The sequence below is a fragment of the Apodemus sylvaticus genome, chromosome 21 (genome assembly GCF_947179515.1).
Source record: "Apodemus sylvaticus chromosome 21, mApoSyl1.1, whole genome shotgun sequence".
Taxonomy (NCBI): Eukaryota; Metazoa; Chordata; class Mammalia; order Rodentia; family Muridae; genus Apodemus; species Apodemus sylvaticus.
The window spans coordinates 19297400-19313736 of record NC_067492.1 but is presented as its reverse complement, the minus strand read 5'-3'; the positions used below and the strand labels follow the sequence as shown (position 1 = coordinate 19313736).

Genomic DNA, 16337 nt, shown 5'->3' with positions numbered 1-16337 from the left:
AAGTGAACCGCCTAGAGGCAAATCTCACTCCCATCTCTATTTCTGCCTTAGTTGGACAACTTTGGGCAAATTATACTCTCTTAGGGGGCGCCTGTTTTGGTCATGTTTAAAAGTCAAATGTGTTACTACTTACCCAAGGTATTTTGAATGATTCAGAGGTGTATTATGTGTAGAAGAGCCCCATGATAGAGTATAAGACCTCACCCCGCCTACCCCCACCTGCCCGCCCACTGCCAGGTCCTTCCTCTGGGTCCTTCCTGATTCTTCCTGCAGTTTACCTTGTACTAGAACTCGCTTTCATGGACGCTTCTCTCAGTAGCTAAGAACCCTTCAGAGGAAAAGAGGAAACTGGAATTGTCAGGAGCGCTAGTCTATGTGCAGACCCATGCGGGTGTTCCACACATGCAGCATCCTCTGTGAGCAGTGACTCTTAATCGAAGTTGAGTTCAGTGACAGCGAAAGGAGCATCCCATGAGGGAAGCAGTGCATTTCCTGAGAGAATCCTGGCAACCCCAGGTTGTCTATGCGGGAGGCACAGTGTGCTTGGACAGAGCAGGAGCTACGCTCGGAGGACCCTGTGGGTAAAGAGAGCAAAGCCTCGCCACCTACCCTACCCCAGCTGACTGGGAGTGTGACAAAGCATATAGAGGGTTACACACATGTGGAGTGGACGTGTGTAACCAGGATGCAGAACCTAGGCGGGAACAGATTGCATGCGACTTTGAATGCTGAGGGTTTGAACTGTATCGGATAGATCACAAAGCCCAGTGATGGTCTCTGAGCTGGAGACTCTTAAGTCATGCTGCACATGTCTGTGTTACACTCTCCCCAGAGCTGAATGAAGGGGAAAGGGCAGGGATACAAGTTTGAACTTAACTAAACAGCTGAGTGCATCATTGGGTTCCTTCTCCAGCATCTAGCATATTTTCTTGCACTGGAATGCCAGTGCAAGAAGATAAAATAACAATAACAGTAAATCTTTGCATCATACAGTATCCCTATGTGCCAGACGTTATTACCCCAAACACTTTACCTCTATTGACCCCTTTACTGCACACTGTAGCCTTATGACACAGGTGCTGGCTTGACCTGTTTTCTAGATGAGAAAACTGATTTCTAAATGACTTGTCCAAGGTCATGGCCTGGGCCAGACTTTGGGCTCACTCAGCCATCGCCAGAGGTTAGTTTAGAAGCAAACAACTCCAGGGCACCCAACATTGGTGACAAGGGCCCACTGGAGACTTGGTATCATGAGTACCAGAAAAGGAGAGAGAAAGGAAGGAAGAGGATCAAGGACCAGAAGAAGAGATCCAAACAGGGGCCAGCAGAGAGAGTAAACAGGCATTGCCTCTGGAGGCCCCAGAGGCCCCAATGTGACCCTTGTACCTGCTCTGTACCCTCGTGACGGAAAGCTTGGATCCCCTGGAACTGAGTTCATTATCTACAACCAGATTGAAGAGATGATGATTCTAAATGCTGTTACAGTAGATGTAAGTCCCGAGAAACAGCTCAGCCTGCCAGCTACACTGCCCAGCACATCACTTTGAAAAACTAGCAATTTAAAGATGTGTGGTAGACCATGGCAGTAATGAAATGGTCTGGATTTCCCCGTTTAGAAGCAAGAGCTCTATGAGTCGTTTGAGGTGCTCCATGATCGGGTCCAGCTTGCTACTTCCTTTCGGGGCCACTAAGCAGAACTATCTATCTCCCACTGCTCAGATGGACCCTGTGTCTCAAGATGCAGAACTCTCTCTGTGCACCGCCACCTAACTGTATCCCCCGCCCCTTCTTGTCCCTCCCCAAGTCCCACCCTTCCTCCTTGTGCATGCCCAGGAAGCTGGCCTCTATGGTGTGGCTTAGGAGGCCTTTTGGCTACTAATTTTGCCTCAGGTCCATCATGGCAGAGAGGGTAGGGAAAAGCAAGATACTCCCCAGCTTGGCGGACACTTTGGTAGCCTTCTTCCTTCCTGCCTGTCTCTGTATTCCACCCAGGTACCTAACCCACAGGGTGGCACCGCCTGCATTTAGGACTTTTGCCTTTAGTCAGTCCTCTGCAGAAGTACCCTCACAGACTTACTCAGTAATCTCCTAGGTGACTTAAAGCCTGGGTCAACATGTCAATGAGACTGGCAATCACGGTAGGTATTGTTTGTTTCACTGCAGCCCATCAGCTTCCTAGGCCGCCTGCCTCCTTTTCTTGCGAGGCAGCCTTCTCCTGGCATTCCTGTGCAGGTTTCTAACTCCCCCCAGCCCCTTTCTCATGGCTTCTTGGGCCTACAGAGGGTAGCGACTGTTAGGAACCGTTAAAGACTTTTAAACATGTTAATGTCCCTCCCTACACCCCATCTCCCTGTATGAAAGTGCCTTTTCTCTGTTTTTGGGATTCGAATACAGTTTTCCACTATTAAGATGCTCTCTCCTCTGAGCATCTCCTCTCTTCCAGGGGCTGAACCGACTTTCAGCCCCTGGAAGGAAGTATTCTTTTGCAAATGACAGTATTTGCATACAGGTTTCAGTCTATCCATTGTTGCAATCTCAGAGTCTGAGAGGAGGCCATTTTATTCCCAGCAGCAACATTCCTCCTTACCCCCCTCCCAAAAAAAAAGACCTCAAAGACAAGAATACAAACAGGCAAACAGGAACACTTCCAGTCTCTCACCTCACTGGTCTCTTACTATTATTTTGACATTAAAATTACTTTTTCACAACAGCTGGAAAATCATACTGCACTCCTAAATGAGAAAGGTGGCCGTGAGCTGCGTCGAGATCTAGAACTCACATCTCCTCTCCTCATGCAGAAATAGTCGGAAATACGCTCTGATGGTGTCTCCATGTGCTTTGCAGGCCCTACTCCGTCGAACCGACAGGCGGGATCCTCAACGTGGGGGAGTCCATGCAACTGGAAGTGGACTTTGAGCCGCAGACTGTGGGCAGTCACAATGGAAAACTCATCGTGACTTATGACACAGGTATGCTTCGCTCTGTTTTCCTTTTAACTTCAGTTCTACACAGTAAGGTGGGGCAAGTGGAAAAATGAGGAAGCTAAGATAAGATCCCTTCTGGTGGCACGAGCTTAAACTTAGGTCTGCAAAGGACCAACGGCAGATGAATGCTCCCTCTGGAAACGATGCCAGGTCTTGTAGAATCCCCGTCTAATTGACTGCCCCACACCGAAAGCCCGAGGAATGCAGGACTCGGAAGAGAACCTACACCCAGAAGTCGCAATGATGGGCAGAGGTTATGTATGTGTGTATGAAAACTTGAAAGGAAATGTCCCCCAAGCCCCTGTGCTTTCCGTTTGATGTGTAGTTGCATTTGTCTGTTTTTAAAATGCAGGTAAATCCCAGTTCAAAATATTCTTGCATGTACCCAGTAGTCTACTTAAAAATCCAGGGGTCTTAATCCTTGCATCATGCAAGTGTTGTTCTTAATTAACATCTCGCATAAATCCTGGACTGTATATGTTTTCACTAACATGTTCTTAGTGACCACATCCCATAATTCATCCTGGGAATTACATTGGGGTTGTGTGTGTGTGTGTGTGTGTGTGTGCTAATGTTTCAGCCACGTACATTGCTGTCTTTTGAAATATGCAGATGTAGACATATATAGCCAGAATAGAGCTAGCCATGACATCTAGGTCACAGGTCAGAGCTGCTGGCTTTGTACCTTTGGGTCAGAGCTAGACAGTTCAAGCCCTTCCCTTACTACCCATGGTTAAATGGTCTTGGCTCCACCTTGGCCAACATGACACCCTCGCACAGCCAGTGGCCTTGTGGAATGTCTTGTCTTACCATTTCAATCAGCTGCAATTCACTTGCTACCAACGAGAGACACAAAGTGAACCAGCTTGCACAAAGGAGGGACCTTTTGACCCACATAAGGATAAACACTTACAGTACAGCAGGACACGGCTTTCCAAAGCATCTGGGCCATTTTACATGGAGTCCACCAAAAAAGGCTGAGAGTTGCAAATTTATGAGGGAAAAAAAACCCCTATACTCTAATTTTCTTTTTATGTAATATCTATCTTAGGTTTTGGTCTGATGAAACAAATTGGTCTTTAAAAAAAAAAAAAACAAGTTTTGAGTGAATGGGAATTATTCTGTTACTCTTTGGGAGAGCACTTTTTAAGACTCGTGTTGTACTTCCTTAAATGGCTGAGAAGTTCTCTGTCCAAACCACACTTTTCTTTTTCAAAAGAGGTGCAGATTCTTAATTGCTGGCTCATATTTCTTAGACCAATTTTAAGGATATTTTGTCATAATTTGCGATCTTAAGTTCCAAGCCCCCCCTTTCTCCTTAGCTGTGGGGTCTATCGCTGCGGCTCTATCAATTTTATTCACTTACTCAGAGGGCCAACTCTTCTTCATTATTTTTCTTTATTCGTCACATTTTTCAAATCTTATTTATTTTTCTTCTTTAATTTCCCCAGGCTTTACTTCTTGTGGTTGTTCTCAGTCTTGGGGGGATGTTTAGAACATTGACTTTTAACACGATTCTTTCAATACTTTATAATATGTACATTTAAGACAAAATTCTTTTGTCTAAAGCTGACTTTATCTATAATGGATATATTTAGTAGGCTTCATTTTTCTGAAAAGCTAAGGATTTAAAATCTGCTGTTTTTATTTTTTCCTAGACCCAAAAGTTATTTAGCAAAACAATGAATAATAGTCAAACTCTTGGGAATTTTATAGCTAGTTGTTTGCTATTTTTTTGCTTGTTTATTTGTTTTTGATTTCTTCTTTAATTCTACCAGTGACAGAAAATGAATTCAATATGATTTTAGTCCTGGAACTTGATTGAGACTAATATTATGGCCCAGAATATATTTGAGCTTGGTGAATGTTTCCTGTATTTGGAGAAGGTTACATGTTTCATAAATGGCAGTTAGGTCAAGCTTACTAATAACCATGGCGGTTGGCCTATAGCTCTACTAACTTTTTATTTCTTTTGGACAGATGGTGAAAGTTATTAAAAAATCACAAGTATAATTATGGATTTAGCATTTCAAACTTTTGTGCTATCACTTTTCACGTTGGCATTTTAAAACTAAAATACTTGCTATGTACACATGTAGTATTAATGTAACTTCCTGTTGAATTAACCATTTTGTTATTATGAGATAGCTTATTGTTAGTGAGCGTTCTGGCATTACCGTCTTCTTGGCCTGACATTTGTGCAATAGAAGAGCTTCCTTTTGATTAATGTGGAATTGCAATGCTCTTTCTAATCCTTTTGCTTTCAACTTTCCTATGTCTTCTTATTTAAAGTTTGACATTTAGAAGAATCAATCCCCAGGTGGATATTTTTTAATTGACTCTGAAAATCATCCTTTTATTGTTATTATTTTATATTATTATTAAAATTTTCCATTTAGCCCTTTTATGCTGAATGAGATTCCTGACACCTGACATAATTTGGATTGAAGTTGCTGAATACCACTATCATAAGCACTGTGGGAGAAATGATTAATTGACTCTTAACTGCAACCTTCCTATTATTAGCTATTGGTGTCAATAGCTAGTGACATTTAGAAATGAGTGCTTATGTGCTCAATCAATGATGTGTTTTTCCTGTCTTGATATCCACAGGTTTGTACAATATCAATTTTGGTTTTGTCAGTCCATAAAACTAATGTATCAGGAAAAAAAAGAGGTGCCCTAAGAATTACATTTTGGTCACAATACACAAGATTTTAAGCCAGGAGTTTGAAAAGGAATAGCATGGGCTTTTGTCCAAAATTATTACCTTTTAAAAAACTTACTTTTAAAATATTGCTCATTTCATTTTGAACTCGTGCTTATAACATGTTAATGTATTTTAATCATATCTAACATAAAATTCTCTAAATTTGGAGTACAATGTATGAGTAAATGAGTCTTCTTTTTTTAAAATAGATTTATTTTATATATGTGACTACACTGTCACTGTCTTCAGACACACCAAAAGAGGGGATCAGATCCCATTATAGATGGTTGTGAGCCATATGGTTGCTGGGAAATTGAGCTCCAGACCTCTGGAAGAGCAGGCAGTGCTCTTAGCCTTGGAGTCATCACTCCAGCCCAAGGAAATGAGTCTTAATGTGTTGCAGAATAATTTAGAAAAGTTTTGTTAGGTTTTAAGATTACTCATTTTAGATACTCACATAATAGAGTCAAAACTTGAAAAGCCAGTCACAATCTGATCCAGTTACAATCCAGTCCAATTACCGTCTAATCCAGTTACTGTCTGACCCAGTCAGGATCCGATCCAGTCACAGACCAATCTAGTCACAATGTAATCCAGTCACAATATAACCTAGTCACAGGCAACCCAGTCCAGATTTTAAGAGGGGGGAAAATGAAGCTCTATTAGATTAAATGGCTTCCTGAAGGCCACGTATCTCATAGAACACAGATGTGGACTTTGAGCCCTGAGAACTATCTGTTGCCACCCCACTCACTCCCCATCCTAGGGCTGCCTCCCTAACCTCTTGTATTACTCTACAACCACTTTCCTCTTTCATTCTCTGGCTTTGAAATGCAAGCCATTCTCACTGAGGCCTGGATTCTAGTTTTCCTTCTTAGAATTGTTTGGAGTGATTCCTATGCACTGATGCTCCTGTGCTGAAGGAAAGGCAGTTTGAACCACAGTGAATATTTTGTGTATTGAAGCTTAGCTAGTCTTGGAGAAGTTGGTGTCCATGTCCTGAGATGCTTCTGCCAACTGTAGTAAATGATCTTCTGAAGATTGAAGACCGTATTGGTTGCATAAAATGGCTGCCAATAAGAATGTGCTTTCATCTGGGTGGTAGGTTATCAATGCCCAGAACCTCACATTAGTGGAAAGCAGTAATGGCTGCCTAAGCACAGGCCCCATGGAGCCCTTCCAGACAGCCGTCCATGGTTACTGTCTTCCCAGGTCACTGCGTAATCACAGGACCGAGGCCTCTGCAGCTGCTCGAACTGTGGACTGATTTCAGGAAGGACATTTAATATGGGCTGTTGATGAATGGCTTTTCTTTATGCTTCCTCAAACAATGTTCTAGAAGAAAGATCACTGAATTCTCCTCAGCGGGAAGCGCTCAGTCATATTCCAACAGTTGTATTTGTCCCGTCAACTGTGTCCTCCCCCTGGACGTGTTCTTGATAAACCACAGCTGCCAGTTCTGTGCTTTCTCTGTCAGGGGTTTGAGCCAGTGCCCTGGCACTTAAGGGGGTCAAATATAGTGCTCAGAAATCTCCTGGTATTTATTTCACTCACATTTGCCTGGACCAGAATTCTCTCCTCCCTTCCCACCCCCCTTTGTCCTTGGAATGTTAATACATAGTAAAATTGAGTTGGCTTAGGCAGCTGCTTTTTCTCAGATATGATTGAGTTACCTTTGACTGTATACTCATTCCTGCAGAAGAGATTACACATAGAACTTCTCCAAGTTATACTGATGAGAGCAAAACAAAGCAAGTGGCATGTGCTGGCCCCTGCCACTTGGGAGGGTCAAGGCCAGTCTGGGTTCTGTCTTAAGTTCTAAACCAGGAAGACTGCGACGAAAGCAAGACATTACGTTCAATAGTGTTATTGCATACCTGACACATGTGTGATAATATCATTGTATGTCTGACACATGTGCAATAGTGCCATTGCACTCCTGTCACGTGTGCAATAGTGTCATTGCATATATGACATGTGTGCAATAGTGTCATTGCACATCTGACACATGTGTGATAGTACCATTGCAATCTGACACGTGTGTAATAGTACCATTGCATACCTGACAAGTGCACAAGAGTGCCATTGCACGTCTGACATGTGTGTGATAGTGTCATTGCACATCTGACATGTGTACAATAGTGTCGTTGCACATCTGACATGTGTACAATAGTGTCATTGCATATATGACACACACTCATCTGCCGCAGCTGCCCTCCACCTCTGGCTTTTCTGAGATGGTCCCTAGCCTTTGGGGAAGGGGTGCAGTATAGTTTCTTATTTAAACCTTAGCACTCCACTGTCTCCTATTCTCTGCATGACCAATTGCAGATCTCTGTGTTAATTCCCAACCCCAGTCGAGGAACCATTGACAATGATGGCTTCTGGGGGTCAGGGAAGAGATTCCATTTTTTTCAGGGATGCAGCTTCTGAGAGCCTGCTCATGCTCCAGTAGATGCCCTACACACTTGTGTAGACAGGCAGCAGTAAGAAACTCAGTGGGTTTTTTTAAAAAAAAAAGTGAGCACATAAAGTTGGGAGGGAAAAGTGATGGGGAGGAAGGAAATGGAGGGAGGATTTGACCAAAACATGTTGTATATATACATGTTCATATGTTGTATACACATAGGAAAGCCTCAGATTTATGTCAAATAAAGCTGAGAGCTGGAAACAGCCCCTGACTCCTGCAGGACAAACAGACAGCTCAGTGGCTTAAGTCCTGAAACCTTGAGCCGAGTGTTGAGAAACCTGATGTAATCCTAGGGCTCCTAGAGACAAGTAGCGTGAAGAAGAGTATAGAGAAGACATTGGGCATGGCTACAGGAGGCGGCCACTTCAGGCTCCAAATCCCCCACTGCTAGGAGTCTCAGCTGGAGTCACCCTCACAGACTCTCTGGAATCTCCCAGTGGAGGGATAAGGACACCAACCCATTCACAAAACCGTCCATCCAAAATTTGTCCTGACTACAAGAAGTGCAGGGACGAAGATGGAGCAGAGTCTGTGGGAATGGCCAACCAGTGACTGGCCTGACTTGAGAGCCATCCCATGGGCAAGAGCCAATCCCTAACACTGTATTCATGATACTCTGTTATGCTTGCAGACTGGAACCTAGCATAATCGTCCTCTGAGAGGCTCCACCCAGCAGCTGACCAAAACAGATGCAGAAATCTATAGCCAGACATTAAACAGAGCTTGGGGAGGCTTGTGGAAGTGTTCAGGGGAAGAACGGGGGGACCTGGAGAGGGCAGGAACACCATAAGACTAACAGAGTCAACTAACCTAGGCCCGTAGGGGCTCCCGGAGACCGCGCCACCTACCAAAGAACATACACGAGCTGGACCTAGATCTCCCTGCATGTGTGTAGCAGATGTGCAGCTTGGCCTTCAGGTGGGTCCTCTGTCCCCTAACAACCAGAGTGGGGGCTGTCCCTGATGCCGTTTCCTGCCTGTGGATCCTGTTCCCCTAATGGCCTCAGTCGGAGGGGACATCCTTAGTCCTGTAGTGACCTGATATACCAGGGTGAGTTTGTACTCAGAGGGGCATCCTCTTTCTTAAAAGAGAAAGGGGGAGGAGCTGTGTGAGGGGACAACTGGTGGCAGGGGTGGGGACTGAGGGGGCTGTGCTCAGGATGTAAAGTGAATAAATAAATAAGCAAACAAATAAATAAATAATAAAGTAAATGAAAAAAAAAGACATTTATCAGTAGCCCATATTAAATGTCCTTCCTGAGATTAGTATTCACAAAACAACTTCATTATACATTAAAAAAAAAAACAAAAAGGACATTTTTGCTGAACATTTGGTTACTTGGATGAGCTGGAGAAATAGGAACCAATGCCAGGTGAGCTTGTTGTCCCCATAAAGGTGACATTAACCACTGGCAGAGTTGGGAAATGGAGCTGTAGGCCTGCTCAGCACTTTTAGAGTATTTTATCTCTTGTTACAGAGGAGACATTTCAGTTTAGGAGCCAGACGTTGGTTGGTACGCATTTCTCCCGAACGCAAGATGACGGATGGGTTATTATTAGACACATAAGCATATCCAACGATCATAATGCTGGCTCTTCACAGGGCAGCTTACCAGCCATTTGCATGTTTTATTTTGCTTTATTTTCTTAAGATATAAAGGGATTCTTTTTTATCCCAGTGAAGGCTAATAAAGGAATACTGGAAAGTAATACCGTGAACAAATGAGTATGATACACTCTGCAAGTGGAACACCTAAATAACACTGGCCCCAAGCATCTATGCAAACTCGCCTGCATGAGCTCTCTTTCCACCGTGTGTCTATCATAATTATGATCCACCATTATACTTAGAATGTTTAGAGACATCGCTGTAAAAACAAACAAACAAACAAGTATTTTAATGTGGCTGAAGAGTCTGGAAACCTTCTCAGACCTGGTTTTCCTTTCTCTCTTATTCTGTGGTTTAGGATAGCAATCATTGGTTGTCAGGGAGGTCTTATGGGGAAGATTCTTACATCATTGGGTGTTAGCCCTTAAAGGGACATTAGAGGACTTTGCCCCTGTGAAAGAGAGGACCCAGAGCCTTGTACATTCTAGACAAGCAAGGCCTGCCACTGAGCTGTATCTCCAGCCTAGAGGGCATTTCTTTTTTTTTTTTAATCTTTTTATTTTTGAGATTATAATTATATCATTTCCCAGTTTCTTTCCCTCCCTGCAATCCCTCCTGTATACCCCCTCTTACTCTCCTTAAAATTCATAGTCTTTTCCCTCTTTAATTGTTTCTACATGCATGTGCTGCGTGTGTCCTAAATATAACCAGCTCAGTCTGTATATTACTTGTGTGTGTTTTCAAGGATGACCATTTGGTATTGGATAACCGGTTGGTGCTGGGAGGACTGTTTCCCCTGATCTCAGCATTCCTTGGTTGCCTGTAGTTCTTTGTGTAGGGTTGAGGCCTCGTGGTCGTTCCCCTGTCCACTGTAAACATGTCCACTGTTGTTCTAGCTCAGCTCCCCTTTAGGCAGTCATGTAGGTGAGCCTGTATGTGTGTAGCTTCTGACATTGTTGCTAGGCAACACAGACTCACAGCAGATTCCTTCTCCTCTGGCTTTTACAGCCTTTCTGTACCCTTCTTCCATGATGTTCCCTGAACCTTCAGTGTGGAAGTTGTTTTAAAAATGTATCCACTGATACATGTGCATGGTTTTGCACAATGGTCTCTATCTCGTGCAAAAAGAAGTTTCCTCGATGAGACTCAAGGACTGCACATATCTGTGGGTATAAAGACAAATATATAGAACTGGGTTGGGTCTATGCTGGTTTGGTCAAGCACCCATTGTAAGGTCTCCTTCAAGATCTATGAGTTTACTGCTAGTCCTGGGTCATTGGCTAGGTTACCAATGCCAGACATGACTTCCCTCTTGTTGAGTAGCTCTTCAGTCTGATTGGAGAGCTGTTGGTGACCATTAATGGCTGCATGCCACTACTTTACCCCGAGGGTTATCATCCCCCCACATGCTGCACATGTGGTTCATAGACATCATGGCTGGGTAGGACTGTTGTTTGCTTCTCTCCTTTTGAAACTGGCATGGAGCCCTCTGGTACCACAAAAGCTAGTCCTCGGGGAGGAGGCCTTCAGGTCAGTTCCAGCTGAGGGTCCTCTGGCCCCTGCATCTGAAGTACGTGGTGTCTTCAACAATAAGGATTAGCTTTCTACTTCGGGGTTGGGGGGCAGCAACCAAGGGCAATAGTGAATAGTGTTTGGGGATCTATTGAACCACCCTGATCACAGGGGGACTTTTGAGTGTCCTGATGTTAGGGGCTTTGTTAGATTGTCTGGCTCTCAGAGGGAACATTGTCAGCTCAGATGAGAGAATTTCATTTAAACTATACATGCATATATGTGTGTGTGTGTGTGTGTGTGTGTGTGTGTGTGTGTGTGTGTGTGTGTGTGTATACACTGACTTGTATCATATGTTACTTTAATTTAGATAGATAATTAATAGTATGTTCCTTAGAAGTTTTTATACATTCTTGCTTTTCTCCTGTATGTATCTCCCCCCACTTCTTAATTAGACCCCCTTTTTCTATTTTTCCATTTTCTACTTATACCCCACTATGCCCTCTCTATTTTCCCCCAACCCTACCCTAACATGGCAGCAATGGTCCCTCCTCCTCCTCCTCCTCCTCTTTCTCCTCCTCCTGGTCCTCCTCCTCCTCCTTCCATTTTGTTGATCTCTGTAGTTACTCCTGAATATCCTGAATATATATATATATATATACACACACTCATATTTTAACATTTGGAGCAACATGTGATTTGTCTTTCTGGGTTTGGGTTACTTCACTCAAAATCATCTTTTCTAGTTCCACCCATTCACAGGGCTAGACTCTGGGGAAGGCTGTGGGACTAGAGAACATGTCTTTACCTCTTTCCATCTCAGAAAGGACTGAGTGTACAAACCCCAGACAGGTTTAATGGCTGTGCCTAGGTAAAACTGGAGCTTGAACCCAAGTTCCTGGCATGTTCTAAGCCAGGCCCCCTTACACACCCGCACTGCCTTAGGTGTAGAACAGTGGCAGCTTTAGTCATGCCACTGACATGCTGGACTTAAGGTTTGATTTTGAAGCTCCCCCATAGGCTCATGGTGCCCAGCTGGTGTTTGGGAAGACTGCAGAACTGTTAGGAGATAGAGCTTCCCTAGAGAAAGGGGGGCACTGGGAGGCAGGTCTTGAGGTCTTATGACCCAGCCTCACCTCCTGTCAGCTCTCTGATTCCTGACTGTGGATGTAATGTCAATTGCTTCAATCTCCTGCCTCTGTGCCTCTCTAACTGTGTGGACGCTATCCCCTCGAACTCTAAATAAACCCTTCCACACTTCAGTTATGCCCTGTCAGGTATTCCGCATAGTGGCAAGCGAAGGAACCCGCATAGTTGGTGAGCTCTGATCGCTCCATTTTAGCTTCATAAAGAAAGGGTACTGATGAGGAATTTGCTTTGAGCAGTGTGAATATGATGATGCTAAATTCGACTCCACCGTGGCCGAGCTATGAGCAGCGTCCTTTCACCCTCCCCATCAGCCTGTGCCCTTGAGACTCCATAGCCCCCCCATACACTTTATTTCATGTCCCCACATCCTCTGCTATCTTCAGGTTCGGAAGCTACAGTAAGGAATGTCTTGTGCACCCAGCTAGGTTCACATCTAGTTTTGGAAAATTAGTTTTGCTCATGTTCAGCTTTGTTTGATTGATAGCAGTAAATCTAGCCAAATGTAATATGATGCTTTCCACAAAATTTATTTTTTCCTGGGACAAAATAAATGATTCTTGCACTGCTACACCCAACCCCGGGAAACAGAAGCAGAGTGGGAACAGGGAGTCCAAGGACACAGGGAATGCCAGCGTCACTGTACACAGCCTTTGCATCCCCAAAAGCACCACCACCTCTGCTGCCTCTAAGATAGCTAGGGTGTGGCAGGACCCTTTAAAGGTCGCCTTTAGACAAATGCATATCCAAAGCCAGTATCCTAACAGTTTGGGGACAAAAGAAGAGCCATCACTGCCTCCTTGTCTATTCTATTGCTGTGATGAGACACCATCACCAAGGCAATCTGCAGAAAGCATTTGGGGGGGGGGGCTTATAGTTTCAGAGGCTGAGTCCTTGACCATCATGGCTGGGAGCATGGCAGTAGGGAAGGCAAGTAGGGATGATGCTGGGGTAGCAGCTGAGAGCTCACAGCTTGAGACACAAGCTTGAGACACCCAATGTTGACTTCTGATTTATGGTGAGACACACCCATACACACACCCATCCATACACACACACACACACACACACATCCACATACAGAGAAAGGGTGAGGGGGAAGGGATGAGAGAGAGAGAGAGAGAGAGAGAGAGAGAGAGAGAGAGAGAGAGAGCATGCTAACTGGAAATGATGTGTGCTGTAGTCCTTTGAAAATTCAAAGCTCACCCCCAGTGACACACTTCCTCCAACAAGGCCACACCTCCTAATCCTTCAAAACAGTCCCATCAATTAGGGACTAAGCATTTCAGTACATGAGCATTTGGGGGCCATTCTCATTTAAACCACCACACTCCTTTTCTATAGATCAGATGAATTTTGGAAAGTAGCAGAAAAAAGTTTCTTGGAAAATGATAAAGTACTTATTGTATTTCTGGCCAGGCACATTGTTGCAATGAGCAAGCCAACCTGATCACACTCATTTGCAGGTTCTGTGGATTGGTGTGAGCTCGGCCCTTTAGTCTTTTATCCTTTGATTATTTTTTAATACAATAAAGCACATCAAATAGCCACAGATGCAGAACAAGTTAAGTCATGTTATATAATCCATATTAGATTTAACTCACCTCAAGAGGTCTCCACACAAGTTTCTTTGAAGGGCTCTATTTTTTATTGTTTAACTAAAATATAAATTTGAAGCTACCTTGTTACCTTTTCCAAGCTACTGTCTACAATCCTGTGTAGGGGACTTTGTTATTCCTATAGATTTGCATTATTCCACATGATGTGTTACACTGTCCCTGTGCCTTAAATATCACAGCATATGATGAATACAGTTCTCCACCTTGATTTATTCCCTCTGATATGAGCTACAGATTTAAATGTATAGGCATACATCATATACTATGTTATGTGATTTTTAATTTTGCATATATATACTTGCATGCATATTGAGGCCAGAAGGCAATGTTGGGTGTCTGTCTATTATCCTTATTTGAGACAGGTCCTCTTGTTGACCCTAGAAGCACCAGTTGTCTAGACTGATTGGCCAGTAAGTGCTGGGGATTGGCCTGGCTCTGCATAGCCAGTGCTAAGGTTACAGGCGCTCACCACCATGCCTGGCTTTTACGTGGATCCTGAACTACCTCCTCATGGTTGTACAATAGGCACTTTACTGAGCGAGTCAACTCCTCAGACCCCCAAATGCCATACGTTATCTATTCTTCCACAGGCTATTTAGGCCCTTCCTGATTTTACTGTTACTCCAGACAATGCTGCCCCGAGCATCCTTGAACAATGCCCTAGAGCTGGATGAGAGTTTCTTTTTCAATAAATACCTACAGGTCCAGTTGCTGAGTAACAAAAACATTTTATATGAAGTTTTCCTGGGTAGTAAGTGGACTCAAGCAATTATATATATTTATAAATTGATATAAATATATCAATTTATATTTTCCTCAGCTATACATGAGAATTTTTTTCCATATCTTTACCAATATGGTACCAACAGGGTACTATGAAACTGTTTAATTTTGGTTAACATGCTTGATTATGGGATGGCCTCTCAGTTTACATTCATTGTATTATTGGGCAGCATAGCAGTTTTACGTGTTTGTTGTAAGCCCTACAAGAACAGTAATAATGATAATAATAATAATAATAATTCTTCACTAAAAATTTGGATGGGTAATATAGTCATATGCTTAAAATACTAAAACATTTCGAAAGTATATATTTAGAATTCTTGCCTTCATATACTCATTTACCCAGTCCGCTCTCATTGTATTAGTTTCATTGAACAGTTTTATGCAAATCAATGCAATGTGAATGCATGGCATCTTCCTTCTGCACACAGAATATAAAATGCAATATAAATTGTTCCACACATTTTTTCCATCTAATAATGCATCTGTAGATCCTTCCTCGAGTCTGTGTGCATTTTATATGCACACTGAGCACTGCTTTCAGAGTGACAGTATTCTTCTAACCCATAAGTCACGGTCTCACTCCAAGCTTACTAAGAACAGCACCATTTTAAACACCCAGCTCATGGCAGGATGTCTTCCCAGGAGTGAGAGACAGAGCCAACAGTATGGCAATTTTGGTTGAATTTTGATCCTCATTGTCAAACTCACACCAGGAATGGAGTCAGGCAGACTATTCCATGTCCCTTTCCCCTCTGACAAGAAACTGCATTTTCAAACTTTTTTTTTCTTTTAGCTAATTTAGTGTCTATATTTGTGCTTTAAGAGTCCTAATGTAAGTTCATTTTTATTTGTGTGTCTTTCATTAGAGCAAATGTGTGCATCTTTTCAATATACATAGCATCTCTTTATATCTCTCCAGCTTTGCAACCTAATCAGTAGATTAGGATATCTTGACATCTTAATTTTTGAAGATGTATTTTTTTCTCTTTAGTAGGTTTTAGGATTTTTTTTTCCCATACAATGTATTTCAGTCATGTTCAGCATCCTCTCTATCTTCTCTCAGATCCGCCCTCTTCCCTACCCTCCCAACTTTGTGTCCTCTTAAAATAAAGACCACCAGCCACAGTTTGTGCCACCTGTGTGCTCGGGAATGTGTTGTCACCTACCGGTGTGTATTAGTTCTACTAGAGGCCGTGGCTCTAATGTAGACCGATTCTCCTTCCTGGACAGCAATCAGTTGCCAATAGATCCTTATCCAGGATTCTCTGCCTACCACCCCTCCAAACCCAGGAGGTTGTCTGGGATCAGCTTGTGCAGGTCTTGTGTGTGCTGCCATGACTGTTGTTAGTTTATGTGCAGTTGCCCTGCTGAGTATCACCGTTGCCATCCACCACCTCTACAATCTTTCTGTCCTTTCTTCTGCAGTACCCCAGCCTTAGGATAAGGAGCCAATAGGACAGATGCCCCATTTATGGCCAAGAATTCCACAGTCTCTTTTTATT

General features: G+C 43.3%; 1 protein-coding gene across 1 annotated transcript in view; it reads left to right on the top strand.

The window, feature by feature from the left end:
- Window positions 1–16337, top strand: part of Hydin (HYDIN axonemal central pair apparatus protein) — a 325093-nt gene that overhangs the window by 33119 nt on the left and 275637 nt on the right. Inside the window, exon 6 of the mRNA XM_052166496.1 lies at window positions 2845–2969. Coding sequence (XP_052022456.1) covers window positions 2845–2969 — 125 coding nt within the window. The remainder of the gene's footprint in view (window positions 1–2844; window positions 2970–16337) is intronic.